General features: G+C 38.9%; 2 protein-coding genes across 2 annotated transcripts; one reads left to right on the top strand and one right to left on the bottom strand.

The window, feature by feature from the left end:
- Window positions 1–109: 109 nt before the first annotated feature.
- On the bottom strand, window positions 110–837 carry LOC129727917 (deoxyuridine 5'-triphosphate nucleotidohydrolase). Its single transcript, XM_055686198.1, has 2 exons — window positions 598–837; window positions 110–540 (listed from the first exon to the last, which is right to left on the bottom strand). The coding sequence occupies exons 1-2, from the start codon at window positions 699–701 to the stop codon at window positions 201–203; spliced, it is 444 nt and encodes a 147-aa protein (XP_055542173.1). The 5' UTR covers window positions 702–837; the 3' UTR covers window positions 110–200.
- Window positions 838–12,015: 11,178 nt separating this feature from the next.
- LOC129727524 (heterochromatin protein 1-like) lies at window positions 12,016–13,656 on the top strand. The gene is made up of 2 exons (XM_055685434.1): window positions 12,016–12,477; window positions 12,557–13,656. The coding sequence occupies exons 1-2, from the start codon at window positions 12,165–12,167 to the stop codon at window positions 13,285–13,287; spliced, it is 1,044 nt and encodes a 347-aa protein (XP_055541409.1). The 5' UTR covers window positions 12,016–12,164; the 3' UTR covers window positions 13,288–13,656.
- The last annotated feature ends 4,922 nt before the right edge of the window (window positions 13,657–18,578 follow it).

The raw sequence follows: 18,578 nt of genomic DNA, 5'->3' as shown, positions 1-18,578 counted from the left end.
TTGAACCCTAGCAACCCCTTGGCTATGTCATTGGCATAACACATAATAGATCAGAAGAATATTACTTCTTACTTTATGACTTCGGATCGGCTTTCATATATAACTGTAATTGATTAAATGGGTAATGTTTATTAACAAAACGATACAAACGAAAAGTTGAAACTTATTCTAAAACGTTTACATTTACTCCTCCCTCCTTCTTACTGTGTTCCGGTAGAACCGAAACCGCCAGCTCCGCGTTCAGTTTCAGTCAAGGTAGTCACTTCCTCCAACTCGGGGTAAAAGATTCTCTCGCAGATGAACTGTGCAATACGGTCACCTCGGGTCACTTTGAATTCCGTATCGGAATGATTGAACAGAACCACACCGAGGTTGCCTCGGTAATCTTCATCAACCACTCCGGCCCCGACGTCGATAAAATTTTTCACAGCTAACCCGGATCGGGGAGCTACTCGACCGTAGCAACCTTCCGGTAGTTGAACTTGGATGTCGGTCTTAACTAGTTGTTTGCCGCGGGCTGGAACAATGTAATCGTATGCGCTAGAAAATAGCTACAAGTTATTACTCTTAGATCTAAACCTTATACTATTGGGTTACCTTTTGAGATCGAAACCTGCGGCTTTTTCTGAACCTTTAGTCGGAGCGAAAGCTTCCTTAGACAATTTGGCAAAACGTAGAACGCATTTAGTTTCAGGCTTCATAGTTGATAGTGAATTAAATAACTTTTATATAAAGAAATTTAAATATTATTATTGAACAAAAAGAGGAACAGAGTCAGTTGTTCAAAAAGAATCCAACTTCACAACACGAGTGCGCAACGCAAGTTGCAATCCCGCGCATTAGTGATGGGAAACTTATCGATACTTATCGATAATATCGATAAATGCTGGACACCGATATTATCGTTAATTTTTTGACGTTAACGATAATTATCGATATTATAAGGGTGAGCACAAGTCAGTGCGGTTGGTTACTGGAGGAGACCCAAAAGAAGAAGACCTCACCTACCCTACCCCAGGAATTACTTTTGCCGCTAAGTATTTGTTGGTTGCTGCTATTCGACAAGATTTAGCATTGTTGGGGGTGGTGTAAAGGTTCGCCCCGGGTGTCACTGAGTTTCTGAGAAATAATGGTAACTAAAAAGGTATTTATAGTTTTTAGTTTCCTAAGAACAGATGAATTCGACAGCTTAGTACTGGAGAACTTTTAAAAAATAACCAAACTTTTTGCACCATCTCATAAAAAGCAATGATACGAAATTGTAATAAAATGCATTTTCTTTGGCTTGCCAACTCTCATAATATGATAGACATTCATAGCAGCAGTCTATTGGTAATTCTCTGGTAACTGTTTAGTTTAGCTTGGAACTGTTTAAGTTTAAAGTATCTGTTACCCGACAAACAATTTTTAGTTCCAAAAAAAATCCAAATCAACGACATTGTTGCGCCAAAAAAGTATCCGTATATATACAGGGGGTAGACAAAATAATTGAGATAAATTAAATTCTCTCGAATTTTAAATGGTCAGAACTTTACGAAAAATGAATCAATTTTGATAACCGGTTTCATTTCACTGGAAAACAGTATTATATTAGTATTACTTGAGTACTTGGTGTGACCAACCTACACCTAAAATGTTTCGGATTTCAAGAGTGTGTGTCAAAGTGTACATTTTCCGAATCCACAAATCCGAAACATTTCCAGTGACCCTTGGTCACGTCCAGTTCTCAAGTAATTTAAGGAAACTAGGACAGTTTTCCAGTAAAATGAAACCTGTTTTGTCAGAATTGATTCATTTTTCGTGAAGTTTTGGCCATTTAAAAATTGACAGAATTTTGCCTGCTTCAATTATTTCCCTTATTATACAACCTTCAAAATGAACTTCGGATTGAAACTACTCCGTAGAAAGCACTCCCGGCGTAAAACCCGAAGACTTTCCAAAACAAACTGTTTAACTCGTTCGGTTGTTTGAATTTTCATTCGCAGTGTCGTAAGATTTGTCATTCAAGGCCTTAACACAATGGATACGTTGCGGCTGCGTTTGCGGCAATTTGACAGTTAGCCCATACATTTACTGTCACATTGACGTCAACGCAACGCAAACGCATCCATTTGTCAAATAACGTTTGCGGTAAAAAAAAATGGACAAAAATTGCCGATTTTTCATGGGTTTACCTTTAATCGCACTGACGAAACTACTCATGCATCATCAATCATTGTAACCCATGAGTTAGCAAAAAAAAATTGACAGCTCTATCAGTCAAACTCTAACTGTGAGGGCGAAAAAAGTGACGCTACTCCGTTCAGAAGTGTGCGCGTTCAAAGAACGGTACCCCGCCGCGTCAAAAACGGACATCGTGCGGCACTTTGTGGACGCCGGGTATGCCGGTTCTGGCATCTACAACATCTTGACTCTATTGGACAACGATCAGAGCATCGAAAGAAAGCCCGGTTCCGAACGGCCAACGACCCTGAGCGACAAGAAGCTTCAAAGGATGCTGAAGAGGAAGACCGAGGGAAAAGTGGCTAAATCGCTGCGTGCACTTGGCCGAGAGGTTCGTGCATGCTCTAAAACAGTGAAAAAGTATCAGGAGAACATGGACATACATGCAGGAAGCGGCAGTCCCGTCCACTGGTCTCGGAGCTGCAGGCAATGACGCAGCGACAGCGGTTGAATAAGATGGTCAAGTCGATTTTCCCGGCGAATCGCGACGTGGCAGTGGTATTGGACAACTAGACCTATCTTACCCTGGATGGCAATGACTAGCAGGGCTCTTTGTATTTTACCTCCCCACGAAGGAAGTGAGCACCGAGGTAAAGTTTATTTCACAGACCAAGTTCCCCAAGAAGGTGCGGCTGTGGCTGACAACCAGCGAGAGAGGGATGTCAAAGTTGCTCTTCTTTCGCTCCGGGCTGGCCGTGAACGGGGAAATTTTAGTACGAAGTGCCTGACAGGAGTTGCGTCGTTCATCAAGAAATACCATAAGCGCGAAGACACGGTGTTCTGGCCAGATTTGACGTCGGCCAACTACTCGAAGCGATCGTTGGAGGAGATGGCGTGGCTTAACATCGATGTGGTACCGAAGTCGGCGAATCCGCCCAATGTCCCTCACCTGCTTCCCATCGAGAATTTCTGGGCAAACTTGAAGCGCAAGATCTACTCCAACAATTTTGTCGCGAAAACGGAGGAAGAATTAATAAAAAAAACGAATAAAGAGCTTAAAACATGGCTACACGCATGTTCCTTCCTTCCATGGGAAATTTATCCAACTCAATTATCTGTCATAGTTTTTTTTCATCACCATCTGAAATACTTTTTTTCTCACCACCTGAAAAAAAAAATTTTACCGCAAACGTTAGCTGTCAAATTATCGATACTTATCGATAACATCGATAAAAGCCCCGGAATTATCGATTGTTATCGATGTCTGTTTTGGGCGATATTTCCCATCACTAGCGCAAATAAAGCTGTTGCCAGAATTGCCAATTTAATTAAATGTGCAGCTGCTCGAAAACCAGAAACTACTTGTTCCGAAACAGGGGGATGGCAACATGCTATCTCTTTCAACGTTGAATGAGTGAAGAGTTTTCCCGACTAAAGTGATAAGTATATAAAGCTTTTGCTGGGCGCTTGCCAGGGCTGCCAAGTATACAGATTTTTCTGTATTATACAGATTTTTTGACCACGATAAAGAAATAATACAGAATACAGTATACATACAGAATATTGATTTTTAATACAGATTTGTACAGAATTTTAGCAATCGATTTTTTTTATTCTTGCTTATTTTTCGTCGATCTGGTTCCGCCACTGGTGGAGGCGACTCCACCCAGGCTTTACTTCCTCATGCGATGGAATGCGTGATCCCAGAGATTTTTCGCCTCAGAAAATCTCCCGGTGTCGGCTAGGACTAAACCTAGACCGGTTGGGTTGGTTGTGGGTGGATCACGCCACCCCAAAACCATCGACACCTATGTCGGCGTTGGGATTCAAACCCAGGCGTCGAGCGTAGTTTTTCGAGTTCTGCTGGGCGTCTGGCATTTACTTAGCGGGAAATTTCTTTTGTTTGATTTCTTCTGCACATTCGACATTTGGCTAATCGGGGAAGCTTTGGAACAAAAATACCGGATTCTATTTTCCTCTCTAGCAGAAAAAAAACACGGTTATAGACCTGAGTTTTCTTTCAGAAATTTTACCCAACCTTTTTACGGTTCCAGGCGAAGTTTAAGGTTGGATGCCAAGCCCAGTTACCCCAAACCAAAGCACTTGTAGGCACACGAACAACATACAGAAAAATGAGGATTTTTTTACGGCTGCATACAGATTTTTCAAAATAAAATCTGGCAGCTCTGGCGCTTGCCTCGGGGCTTTATTTCTCGCTGAACATGTGAAAAGGGCCCAAGTGCCATATGTAAACAAGCCACAATTTCACGTTTTTCAATGAATACAAGCTAAATCTACTCGTACAAATTAGATTGTTTGATTAAGAGTAAATTCTTTTATCAATAAATCTTATTGGCAAGAGCAGATTTCGCTTGTATCGATCAAAAAACGAGAAAATTTGGCTTGTTTACATATGGCACATGGGCCCTTTTCACATGTTTGGCGAGATTTTATAAAACAATCCACGAGACAGTTGTGATCAGCTGATTATAATCTGTTTTCCACTTATGACAGCTTTATGTATGTTCGATCGATTGCAACTTGGATGCAATCCGGATCCAAAAGTGTGAAAAAAATGTTATCCGATCGGTAGCTCTGGTATCGCGAGTGCCAATCCTAAACACAACAATGAAAAATCACTTTTGATATTATTGCCGACATTATAAGATTGCGGTTTTGGTTTTGCCGCTTGAAAAACAGCAACAGTAACAAACGTGCAAGCAGTGAAACGTCACCCGTGGATTGCCTTATTTCTCAATTAAGCCTGGTTATGTTGCCTACTGTCAAACGTGTAGAGTTTAGATAGGGCCCCATTCCCTTGATCCAAAATCAAGCGAGCTTATCGAGCTCAGAGTCTACATTAAAAAGAAATACGATATATTTTGCGGTAAGAACAATAAATGAATGATGTTTTTCATTGTAACCATAAAAAACATGATATTTTTACTGTAAGCTTGCAAACATTTTTTGATATTACCATGTTTCAACAACGTTTTTTTGTTGAATCTACCATTGACAATAATTTTACCATGAAAACATTGTCAGTGACTTCTGAATGTATGTATGTAATGTGGCAGCCCTATCTTATTTCTACACTTTTGGCAGTAGGGAACGTATTGGGGCTTTATTTACTTTATTTATAATAAAACCCTAGAGCAAATGCCCAGCAAAAACTCCATATACTTATCACTTTAGTCGGAAAGGTTCTTCACTCATTCAACATAGAAAGAGATAGCAAGTTGTCATCCCCCTGGGCCAAACTCTCCTTCATTTCTTCGCAACTTTTAATCGTTTACACCTGAGACAAGACGTGACAGCTGGTCACCGTTACATTCAACCAATTTGAACCGGCTGCTCTTGGCTGAATCCGATAACGCAATCGTCACGTAGAAAATACAACGAGGTTACTTTTCACTGTACACACTTAAAATTTTTTGCCGGGTCTCGGTAATTTATTGCCGAGAACGGCACCACTGAGTGCTCGGTTAAAAAAATAATGACAGCTGTCACATTTTTCCGTGAATCTCGGTTCACCTAACTGACATTTCGGCTCGTTAATATTTTGTGCCGAAACTTCAGTTAGGTTGAACCGAGATTTTCGAAAAAATGTGACAGCTGTCATTTTTTTCTAACCGAGCACTCAGTGGTGCCGTTCTCGGCAAAAATTACCGAGATCCGGCAAAAAAATTTAAGTGTGTAAAGCAGTTATGCTGGAGAGTAATAATTTAGCTATTATAATTGTTCATAAATAATGATTCAAAAGTATGCAAGGTACATGATATTACCGAGTAATGTATTTCACTGTTATAACATTAAAATGCATTGATTAATCGTTTTTTACTATTTCGGTTGAAGTTCAAAAAACTTAGGAAGAAAAAACTTGGGTACCAAGAAACTTAGGAAGAAAAAATTTTATAGTAGAAGTATGCTTTATTGAACATAAAATAATAAATAAAAATTGAGTTATTCGCCTATATATTGCAATTTTAATTTGTTTTATTTCCATTGACCTGCAGAAGTTGTTAAAAATAATCATTCTGGCATCAACGGTATGGAACGTTCAAAAAAATTTCGACGGGGATGACGGCCGTTACGAAAAGAACAATAAGAAGCCAGCTGTCGCGTCTTGTCTTAAGCCTGTAGTACACTCTTTGTCTAATGGTCAAGGGAATGGTATGGTAGCCTTCAAGCGTTACGAACATCTATTTCTGTACCGTTTATCCCAAAACTACTTTCTCTGCTGTCACAGTTTGCTTCACTTTGTTTTGGGGCACAATTAATAAACTAAATATCACTTAGAATATCACATACCATGTAAAAACCTTGAGAAATTGCTCAAAACTGTCTGATATGCTATCAATAATTGCAGTCAACATTTAACCGGTTTGCCCGAATCGACATAAGAAAAGGGTGAACTGACCATTTTTCGGGTGCCAGTGCCAGTGATGTTCAGATTTTACGCATATTTTTAGCCACTGTCGATAAGGTTCTGCATTTTTGGGAAATCGATAAAAATTTACGACCAAACGATTGGCACTTCATTCAAATTCTTTTTTCCACAATATTTTACTTTTACTTACTCAATGATTGGGTCAAACACCAGCTGTTTAGCAACACGGCAAGCTGAACCCTATTGGAATATTGTCACACAGGCGTGCTGTCAAAATCAGCCAATCACGTTTAGAGCAAAAAACCTGGAGCAAACCGAGGTATCATCTTGGTCACTCTTCTCTTAGGTTTACACCAGAGTGAATAGATAGAGTGACGCAGAGTCTGAAAACCAGAAAAACCAAACGAACCGTCAAACGCTGTACCTAACGAGCAAAGTAAACAAACATTGCTGTTCGCTAGATTTGTTGGAAAAAGTATTGTAATCATTAAAAAAAAGTTTTTCATAAATTGATTTTTTTTTTTTTATTTTGTTTATTTGAGTGAATCGTTTGCTGGTATCAATTAGACAAAAGTACGAAAAAACAGTTTATTTGCCTCAATTTCAATTTTTTATGTTTTATACGCAAGAAACTGCGACATAAGCTATGCTGCCATGGAACGGCTGTCAAACTTATTAGCTCGGGTTTTGCGTGGCTCGTGAATTCTCAGTCTATATGTAACAAATCGTACAATTAATTTTCTCTGGATGTCGTGGCAACTTTCAAAAATGTTTAAACTGCTGTTGAGTCTGCTGGAAGGCAACAAAAATCCATCCACTGTTTCCCCACAATCGGATTCTTCGGGAACCGAAAAAAACTCACATTCCTTACTGTTTTTTGTTATTACACAAAACGCACTTCATTTTATCTATCTCTATCAAACTCTATCAAACGAACTTGTTTTAAATTTAAATACAATGACTATCTATTCACTCTGACAATAACAACACACCGTTGAAGTCAACTGAAACTTGCGCAAAAAGAGGCTGCCAGTAAATATTTTGGTGGATACATAAAAAAACGTGTTGCTGTTTTGACTGAATTTCTCTCTGCGCCACTCTATCTACTCACTCTGAGAAGTGGCGGTGATATGCTATCTTGTTTACACACACGATGAGATGTTAGCCCTTCAAACATGGCGGAATGCCAGATAGTTGGTTTACACACAAAAAGCAAAGCCTTGGTGCTACATTCCGATTCGGAACTTGACCTTCTGTTTACTATACACAGACTTCGCAGCCAACTGTTGAGTTAGGGATACCATCCATCCTGATTTAGCAGGACATGTCCTGATTTTGAGACCCGTTTAGAGCGTCCTGATTTATTTTTCATATTTTGGCATTTGTCCTGATTTTTCTGAATGATGCCAGATATTCAGAAATGGTGAAGATTGTTCAGTACTCATCTTGACCCCGGATAGAAACGGTCTCATATTGAACGAATTTTTTCTTTGGTTGAATCTTGACGGGAAAAATCGAGCCTTTGGCATCCCTATACCGAGTAACAGTGAATGACAATGATCTCATGTCCTGGGCTCAAATTAATTTGTGCCCGCTGTCAGCAGTAAGATAAACATGTATGAAAAGGAGCGGTGATATGCTATCTCGTTTTTACATATGTTGAGATGTTAGCCCTTGAAACATCGCGTGATGCCAAAGGGGTGGGAAAAATTGTATAGTCGTTGAACCCGTAAGCATCTGACAGTTGTTAAGTATAATTTCAAACAGCTTACGTGTTCTACATTTCTAGGTATCTACCACATACATAAGACATACGTAACACTCTGGAAGAAATCTTCCAAAGAGGTTGGCCCAAAATGAACTACTCGAATTGGTACCACCCTCTGAATAAAATCACTGTTTGAGTAGTTTATGAAGGCGGTGTACCTGCGCAGCCCTGCATTTGTCTCGTTCCCATTCGAAAAATGCTGCATTGATTTTGTAAAGAGCTTTTTGACACTTTTTGACAGTTTTTTATGGGATTTTCTTTGGAACTCGATAAAGCCGAAAAAAAGAAAATTAATTTTGTTCATTATTTGTCGAGCAGTTGGACAGGATGAGGTACGGAGTACTATGGGGCAACGTGTACCAGAAAAAACGCCAGTGTTACGTATGTCTTATGTATGTGTATCTACTTACGCCTGATGAATCAAAGTTGCAGAAATGAATCGTCCGAGAAATACGTTAAATAAATGAATGAGTGTTTTGGCGTATGTTGCAGTGCAAATCTCAGATTGTGGTTTCATTTATTGATATCTCAAAGAATGAAAATAGCTTAGATCAAATTTGTGCCAGAAAAAAAGGTGTCCTGATTTTTAACTCTGACCAAATGGTAACCCTTGTGTGTACAGGACAATTGCGGGGCTAGCGCTACGATCCTACTGACACTAACAGTCTCTCCCGAGCCGAGACTCGAACCTACAACAACTGGCTTGTTAGGCCAGCATCGTACCTCGAGACCAGCTGGGGAGGCACACACACAACACACAAAAATATTCTTTTTAATTACCTCGAGCAAAAACATCATATCAAGAAGACTGGGAACTTTGCCAGAGATTGAGCGACAGTTTTGGTAGCGCAGTCTTTCGAGTAAAAGTAAAACTGACGCAAGCTAGAGTGTGTGCTGGCGATGCGAATGCAAGTTGAACGCACAGGTTGGACTACCACATACGCCCACTCTGTCTTCGCAGCGATGCACACTTCCACCTTTGATAGATGGAGTGCGCTGTTTGATTTGACGCTTGTCATTTGTATTATAAACACTATATATATACACCTGCGGAGTGAAAGACAGCAACCCTAGCAACGCTGGTTTTTTATATTGTTGTTATTTGTTTGATACACATTTTTCATTATGTTCGTTTTGGCTCGCTCGTTTGACAGTTGTTTTGGCTCGCTGCGATTCAGTCCGCAGTTCTATATATAGCGTCTATAATTTGTATGGGATCGATCCAGAGATGCCAGTCTTCTTGACATGATGTTTTTGCCTCGAGTCATCAGTTGGACTACCCCTATGGCATCACGCCAGGTTTCAAGGGCTAACATCTCAACGTAAGTGTAAACGAGATAGCATATCATCGCCACTTCTCATCTCATACGCCTTTATCGGACAGCTGACAGCGGGCACAAATGAGTTTGAGCCCAGGACATGAGTTTATTGTCATTCACCGTTGTTCGGTATAGGGTTGTCAATGGTGCTTATTACGGGAGTCACTTCACGGTGAAATCAGAGTGAAGTGAATAAAATCCTATTACGGGACTCACGTAAGTGAGAAAAACGTCGCAAAGTGACATCTTTCGTGGATTCTGGGTTATTATGAGTGTCATATCAGTGAAGTGAGAACGGAAAAAGCGACGTTTCGCGTGAAATTATTTCACGACCATTTCGAACGGTGAAATAATTCCACGAAGATGCCATAAGTCTTAAAGTTGATTGATTTGTGATCTAATGGTAAATATTGGATTTATTCTTCAGTTACGAAACGAATCCGAATTTGATCCGTGCCTTAAAGCGGTAAAATATTCATTTTTTTTGCCCGATGAAAAAAATGCAAACTAGTTCAGGAAATTTTCGATACCGAAAAAAACATTTTTACTATGCCGAATGTCTTAGAAATGCAGAACACGTCAAGATCTGGTGTTATCTAGAAAAAAGAAAAAAACTACTTTTTGGGATTTAGAAATTTTTGAGCTGGGAAACAATCTCATTTCACTTGTCCTATTCTCAATTTCACTTCACTGTCAATCTCACTCCACGGTGGTGATTTTTGTTACCTCACTTGAGGTGGAATCGGGAATGGGTTTAAAAAAGTGAAGTGAGCGTGAGAGTGAAATCTATTTCACCGTGAAGTGACTACCATAATAAGCACCAATAGCTCGGTTTTAGCGATAATTATTCACCAAGCCATTGACATCTCTATACCGAGTAACAATGAACTCTTGTCCTGAGCTCAAATTTATTTGTACCCGCTGTCAGTTGTCAGATTCACATGCATGAAAAGCGATGATGATATGCTACCTCGTTCACACATACGATGAAATGTTTTGCCCTTGAAATATGGTGCGATTTCATAGGGATCAGGAGGATGGCAACATGCTATCTCTTTCTACACTCAAAATATTATCCACGTTATAATTACCGGAAAAGTTTTGTGAATATTTTCCACTTTCATTTTCACGTAGATTTTATGTGATTGTCATTTGAGTTCATCATGAACTGGTGAGATGATTCATCCTGCGAATCTTATTCAGTAGACATATGCATTTCATGTGAGTTTCACGTAGAATTTAACTACCAGTAAAAGGAAATGCATTTAATTGTCTGATAGCTACTACGTTTTATACAACGTATAATTTTCAATTGTGGTTTTCCAAATTCATGAGAGATTGAAAATAGCTTTTTGAAATTGTCCAAATATGTTGCTTGATAGGTCGCACGGGCATGCAAAATCGCCAATTCGTAAATGAATTAAACGACATACGAAATGACAAAATGATATTGCGACATTCGCCGACGATAGTTACTGTTAGCTGCAACTGTTTATATTCAGGTAATTCCTCGCCAGTTGAACTGAATCTGTGTAAAATCTGTAAGCTCAAGACTCGACGTCGGATTCTTATGGTTTTTCTAAAGCTCACTTATTGGCAAGCCATCGAGAAATTCTTGACTACTTTGTGATAAGGTCGTATGTCTTAACGTTAACAAAATGAGCGAGAGATGATTTGTGCTTGTAAAGTACAAGGGATTTAACTATCTCTCGTTTTGTTTACGTTTATACATACGACCTTATCACAAAGTAGTCGAGAATTCCTTTTTATGTTTAAAGACTGAAAACAGACAACAGCTTCGCCATTTTGATTTTTGTGTATTTTCGCACGGAGAGTTCACGCGAAACTTTATACTGTTTGACGTTGCCAAGTTGACGTAGATGCTACGTGATAATACATAGTAAGCATGTGATTTTCACGTAGTTGTTATGTTTGTCACATAAATCATGCAAAATGACAGAAAATGAATACGTAATTAAATACAGGAAATTTCACGTAACAATAATGTGAAAATTTCTTTGAGTGTATATTGAATAAGTGAAGTCTTCCCGACTAAAGTGAAAAGTATATGGAACTTTTGCTGGGCGCCTGCCTCGGGGCTTTATTTTTAAATAAAGCCCCGATGTTTTGCCTACGGTAAAACGTGGAGAGTTTAGATAGGGCTTCCATCCCCTTATAGGGATTGACACTCTAGGAAACATCGCACTACGAAGTCACAAAAATATGGCGACTTGTCATTGGCCTGGTTTTTTCATTTGGTGTACACCAGACTGAACCCGGTTTTTTGATGCTGTCCTTTTTGCACTCTTTCTGGTTGCAGACCTTGCACTCACGCTCTTTGCGCGCATTACAATCCGGCCTTGTCATAAACAGTACAGAAAAGTAAGAAAAAACATTGTTGAAGCGACGCTCCTTTTTCGCATTCGTGTTGCTCAAATCGCTAAGCAGCCATAAAGCGTTTTTCCCGGTCAAACATTTGTTCAAGTGAAAAAATATTCAAGTGTTAAGTAAACCACGCGAAAACATGAGAAAGGAAAATTTGAAACGCAAGGGCACCGAAAATGGTGGTGAAAATGAAGAAAATGATGCATCGCCGGCAGATTTGGAGAAAGCGGACGATGAACAAGAGGCTGTCGCAAATGGTAAAGAAAATGGAGACTCCAAAAAGGGGTCAACTTCCGATGACGACTTCGAAGATGCCGAAACCGGTGAGAAAGATGACGCTAAAAAAATAAAAGACGGTGCAAACGAAAGCGGTGACGATGACGAGGAGGATAAGGAAAAGGATGACGAGGATTCTGAACCGTTGGCCAAAAAATCTAAAAAGTCGGAATCTGGTGAGTAATTTTCTACACATGCCATGATGGTGTGGTACGTAAGCATTATTAATGATAAATTTATTTGGGTACTTGACAGGTAAAAAGGGTAAAAAGCCGGCAAAGGCCGCTAAAGCTGCCGTAAAGACTAAGGCAGCCAAGAAAGCAAAAGTAGAAGAAAACAATGCAAAAGAAGAAGAAGATGATGAGGAAGAGGAATACGAAGTACAGGATATTATCGATCATCGTAAGGAGCGCGGAGGAAAGCTTGTTTATCGAATTCGTTGGAAGAATTACGGTGAAGATGATGATACTTGGGAACCTGAGGACACCCTGTCCTGTCCGGATATAATAAAAAAATATAAAGCAAAAATGGAAAAGGAAGAATCTTCTGCGACTCCGGCAAAGAAGGGTAAACCTGCAAAGGGTGGTTCGGCAAAGAAGAAGGGCAAAAAGCCAGCTCCAAAAAAAGCTGCCAAGGCGGCTGAAGCTGACTCTGATGTAGACGGAGACGAGGAAGAAGACAACACAGAGTATGAGGTAGAGAAGATCATTGACGTCCACTTCAAGCGAGATGGGAAGCGTGAGTATCTTGTCAGATGGAAGGGTTTTTCCTCTAAAGACGATACATGGGAACCTGCCGACAATCTGAACTGTTCAAATTTGATTGACAAATTCAACGAAAAACTGGATAAGTCCAAAAATGCTAGCGTCAAGGAGTTGCGTGTTGAGAGGAAACCCACCAATCGGCTATCTCTGAATTTGGGCGGTCGCAAAAATTCACGCCGCAATGCTTCTAGAGCTCGAGTAACTTACTACGATGGAGAGTAAGAGTGGTGTGATTAAAGGACTTACCATGCAGTAAGAGCACCACATCGATGGTACATTTTATTGATGTTATACAACAAAAGAGTTAAATCGGACGAATTTTTGCTTCGGAAATCAAAATGAGGATTTGATTTCATCTCCTAGACGCTAAATGTTTCAGGATTGACAGAAGTGAGCATCCTCTTCTGTTAATTTTTTCAATTCCTTTATTTTATTTTCGTCATTAAAATATTCGGTTTAGGCAGTATAAGAAACTATCAAACAAAACGTAAAAAACTAAGAAAACCTTAAACCAATGTATTTGGCGTGAACACATGTAATAATTATAAGTCTTATAATTATAATAAACTTCACTACAACTAAGCATCAGTATGACTTGGTATGTTCTTGTAATTTTACTAGTGGGGACTGATACATCTGCTGAGGCTATGGGAAAGTTTCCATAGCATCGAGTAAATGATAAGCTGCATGGTTACTGATCCGTGAAATAGAATGTTACCAGATGGGTGTTTATAGCAGGTAATGTGCCACTAGAAATGACTGCCAGTGTAATGTGCTTTATTCTCACAGCTACCTACACTGCCTTTAGTTGCATATCAGTCCTATATGGGTTTTCATCGTTTTTGAGTTAAATATCAGTTTCCATCTATTGCTTGCTCTACTATCAATTGAGAATGAAAAAATGTTGATTTTACTAGGAAAAAGTCAGAAAAAATGTGAGTTCATATTGTCCCTTCTTAAAAATATCGCATGTCACTCCCACCAAATGTTTTGCTTGAAAATGGCCATTTTTTTTTCAATCCATATATCACAAATATTTGATGTTGTTCTTTGTGCTTTTTATTATTGAAAATCATCAGATAATTAACGAATGTAAAGTTGTTTCAAATATATTTCACACAGAAGTTAATTTTAAGTATACACTGAAACTGCAACTTTTTCTGAAAAATCGTTCTAGAAAGGATTTTTGGTTTCGGCAATCAGAGGGATAATAACCTTGTGCAATGCTTCTTTCTGTAAGTTGTTAATTCCCTGTGGCGGATCTGCTCACTTTAAATGATCATGAAAGTTTAAATTGTCAGCATACGAAGAAATCGTTTTTAGCTAAGACGTTTTTAGTTGCTTAGCCAAAAACAGCTTGAATCTCTTTTTATCACCGTCGTCTTCCATCAATTCACTGTTGTTATAATGAAATTGGAAACTTCCCTTCGCCAATACTACTACTACTACCTATGTAAAAGTTGCGAGTCCTGTGTAAATTTTGAGAAAAAGGGTCCATTTTGGCATGTTTTTCAAGAATAGCCATTAAAAAAGTTAGGTTTGATTCCCACAACCTCGATTTTCATGACTACTCTTGTAGAGCAAGCCAAAATGGACCCATTTCCGTTAAAAAAAAACAAGAAAACATAGGACTTTTACATAGGACTGTTATGCGAATAGCGGCAGTAAATACGGAATAATTTTATTCAGCACGTATTGCGAAACAATACTAGCGTATCCAAAAGTTCAGCCTTTGATTTGGAGTTTCTAACGACGACCTTTATGTCGGAGTAAGTAATGGGTGGACGACTCCGCCGTTCTCCATGCAACATAGAGTTCTCCAAGTAAGATCTCACGAACATAAGCACCATTGCAATCTAACTTAGTGTGCGTGTTATTTTTTGTTCAAGATTCTAGCTAACAAAAAATTCTTACAGCTAACAAAGAAAACTAGATCACTAACACTAATTTATCACACCAATACAGTGTCAAATCGAGAACTCCATAGAAGTAGTCTGCGGTCATAAACGTGTGCCCATATTCAAAATACTTGAGAAATATATGACAACTCCTACACAGAGCGGTCTGTAGAGTCTCTACCTTATTTTTCATTGCAATTCCTACGAAAAAAGCATTTCTTTAATAAAGAAGTTATGATGAAAGTCCATTTCATTATACTATGTCGAAAAAATAAGAATAATCCACCCCAAACAGGTGAAATATTCAATACTAGAAACATATCCACAAGCGCTGTTTTCTCAACTCGATGTATTTTTAGATGGGACTGATATGCGATTATAGGAAGTACATTAGGGATAAGAAATTGTTGTTACTTCTAACTAACTCCCAACATTTCTGTTTGGATCTGTTTGTTTAAAAAATTTGCTTTTGTATAGTTTACTTTTCAACATGTTAGCATTGGAATGAATGTTAATTCCATTACTAGTCGATGTAGGTAGGAGAGTCGTCGAGGGGACCGGGAGAGCAATTCCGGACTACTTCGTGATCAGGGCGAAACTAGATAGGAAAACAAGCAAGGATTCGCCCTTATCACGAAGTAGTCCGGAATTAAGAAGGATGGACGGACAAACTGTGACTCCGCCAACCTTGAACGAGCTGAAGAACCAGAAAGCCGCCGGGAAGGATAGCTTACTGGCCGAACTTCACAGTCGAGGTCGAGTGGCATTATCCAAGAAGATAGCTCAGGGAGTAGGGATGAATTTAACCGAACCCACTAAAACCTTTCCAATCTCTAGTACTTGTCTTCCTGGAACAACGGTTAAGTATTATCATTATGTCGCTAAGTGGCTTTTATGCTTCATGTACCCTCTTTACTCGCATAACCTCATAGCTAACCACCTGGAGACTGGCAGTGAGGTATTACTGGAGTGTTGGTGGTTGACCCACTTCACACGTTGTAGCTGCGGAATTATCTAGGGGGTCTGAAGCCTATGAGGTTCACCCTCTCTTTACCATTGTTACTCTAGAGCACCATAGGTTTAGATGCGAAAAGTCTTTCGAAATATTTACCAATGCTACTCAAAAAGCATGAATATATTCTTGAACAATATACTGATTGTTCAAGAACATATTTATGCATATCGAGTAGGATTGGTAAATATTTCTGAAGGCTTTTTGCATCCAAACCTATGGTGCTCTAGAGTAACCATGGTAAAGAGAGTGTTAAACAAGGTCGATTGCTATGCGGATAGACATCATACCGGGCAAAATGCAGGTTGCATCGTCCGACACTGTACGATACGCATTCGCAACCCTCAGGTACATGACCCTGTAGGTACTTTCCAGTTTACCACGATAAATATCATTACCTAGCGCTTTGAACCACATTGTCGTACGATAGGTGCTGTTCCTAAACCACGTGGTCATGTTTTGATCACTTTTTATACCCCCCGTACCCCCCCGTGATCTTTCGTGGTCTTTTGGCCAGCGCCCCCCCCATTCTGTGGTCTTTTGGCCAGCACCCACCCCCCCCCCCCCTAATCTGCTTAAAGAGAATGTTTTATCTGAAGTGAAATCTCTCGGTAATGCGATATGGAATCTAGAGCACGAATTGAAAAGCGCTATTAATCAGAATATTAAAGCCCCATCTGAAACACTTCTGAGTTTGCAAGCTGAACTTCATGCAGAAAATGCTGACAAATCAGGATGGCGCCTCATAGGCAGTAAAAGAATTTGGAAACCGGATTGGACCGACTATGACGAACGAAAATAGCGTCGGATGCAGCAGCAAAAGCATGCAGAAGCAGCCAGGAAACGAAGGAACCGACGGAAACAGGCTTTTCTTAACAAAACCAATAACAATACTCACAACAATAACAACAACAACCGAAACAACAACGGCAACAACAACCGCAACACCAATAACAACAACTACAACAATAATCGCAACAAAAACAACAGCAACAATAACAACAACAACAATAACAACTACAACAATAATAACTACAACAATAGCAACTATAACAACAACCAGAATTACAATCGCAACCTTAATAAAAATTACAACCGACTACCGCCTGACCGTGTGCTTCTCGCTGCAGCGAAGGACCAGTTCTCCCGACCTCCACCCAATCTTCAGCTTATTCCTTTCCAACGTGGTGAAGTACTGAATCCGTACCCGGTAAGTTATGAATCATCCTCCTTCACACCTACTGCCTCAACGCGCCCGTTCAATATGACGATTACTGGGACCTCTTCAGCTGTACCTAGGGTGGTCGGTATTACCGACTTTTCGAAAAACCGGTATTTCGGTATTCATAAAAATAAAAACCGGTAAAAAACCGGTATATTTTTTTTCTGACAAATACAAACCAGGGGCGACTCGTGGTCTTTAAACCTACTAGTTCAACTACAAAATTCTGAAAATCATAGTTTAGGGAAATAATGACAATCATGTCCGCGGAAAAACGCAAGTCATTCTCTCTGTACTATTTGAAAATAAAACTGAAAAATAATTAAATATATACAGAAATTTAGATTTGAAATTTATTTTTTGCCTAGCGTTGTAAGTCGCATCTATGGACGTGTCGCTGCATAATTATGTTTTTGCATTTATGAATACCTATGCTTCATTACGACCCAGTTTTTTTTTCTGTAAGATTTGGACCACTTGTTTTGATCTCTTGTGATGTTATACGATCCAGATACAACACTGGATAAATTTAATAGTGTTTGGAAAACTTTAATGAATGAATACAGTGATATGATAACGAAGAACATAATTTTGAAACTCATATTTCTTTCACATCGCAAAACTTAGTTTTAAATTAATGAATAAATTTGAAATTTTTAGAGGAACAATTATTGAAACTGTTGAGAAGAGTAAATGAATGAAGAAGAAAATGAAAAGACGATCAGGCAAGAATTTACATTCTACGAATCCGAAGGAATCGAAGGTAAATACCGTAAACTGGGGTGACTTTGATCACTTTTTTGGTTGTATCTCAAATATTTTCAAAATATACTGAAAACAATATTCTTTGATATTTTTAAAATAAGTACTGGCATGCATTGAAAAAGATTCAGTCACTACTTCAAAAGTTTAGCAACAATTTTGCTGTTTTCAAATATGCTCTAATAATTTTACACCAATCATCATTCCGGGGTGACTTTGATCACTTCATTGTTTTGATGAACTTAGAGTAACACTCTGTTACTTTCACTAAATTGAACAGCCTAAAACGACTTAAACGGGTTTATAAATATGGAAAGCAATTTGGGGGCCATTCACATTCTACGTGAATAGTTTATAATGGCGAATTTCCAAGATTCCTACAAAATTTTTAGAATATATATGAATGATTATTCACTGAGAGAGAAGGGTGGTCTAAAATCATTAAAAACTAGTCCACGAGGAATATGACTTATGAAATTGTCAAAATTTGCATGTTATTTCACGTTCTGGGTTTTTGTTAAGAAGAAATATGTAATACGCTGTGGAGAATATTGGGACTCAACATTGCCTTCGAGGAAAAACTTGCAAAAATTAACAATAAATTGTATTGTTATAATAT

Source organism: Wyeomyia smithii, chromosome 3 (genome assembly GCF_029784165.1).
Source record: "Wyeomyia smithii strain HCP4-BCI-WySm-NY-G18 chromosome 3, ASM2978416v1, whole genome shotgun sequence".
In the NCBI taxonomy this organism is placed as follows: Eukaryota; Metazoa; Arthropoda; class Insecta; order Diptera; family Culicidae; genus Wyeomyia; species Wyeomyia smithii.
The sequence above is the reverse complement of the archived record's forward strand: the minus strand, read 5'-3'. Positions and strand labels throughout refer to the sequence as shown.

What these genes read in the sequence shown, in the direction of transcription:
- LOC129727917 (XM_055686198.1), bottom strand. Translation starts at nt 701, where the DNA reads ATGAAGCCTGAAACTAAATGCGTTCTACGTTTTGCCAAATTGTCTAAG. An exon ending in GCAGGTTTCGATCTCAAAAG is followed by an intron (nt 541 to 597) that starts GTAACCCAATAG and finishes GCTATTTTCTAG; the next exon opens with CGCATACGATTACATTGTTC.
- LOC129727524 (XM_055685434.1), top strand. Translation starts at nt 12,165, where the DNA reads ATGAGAAAGGAAAATTTGAAACGCAAGGGCACCGAAAATGGTGGTGAA. An exon ending in ATCTAAAAAGTCGGAATCTG is followed by an intron (nt 12,478 to 12,556) that starts GTGAGTAATTTT and finishes GGTACTTGACAG; the next exon opens with GTAAAAAGGGTAAAAAGCCG.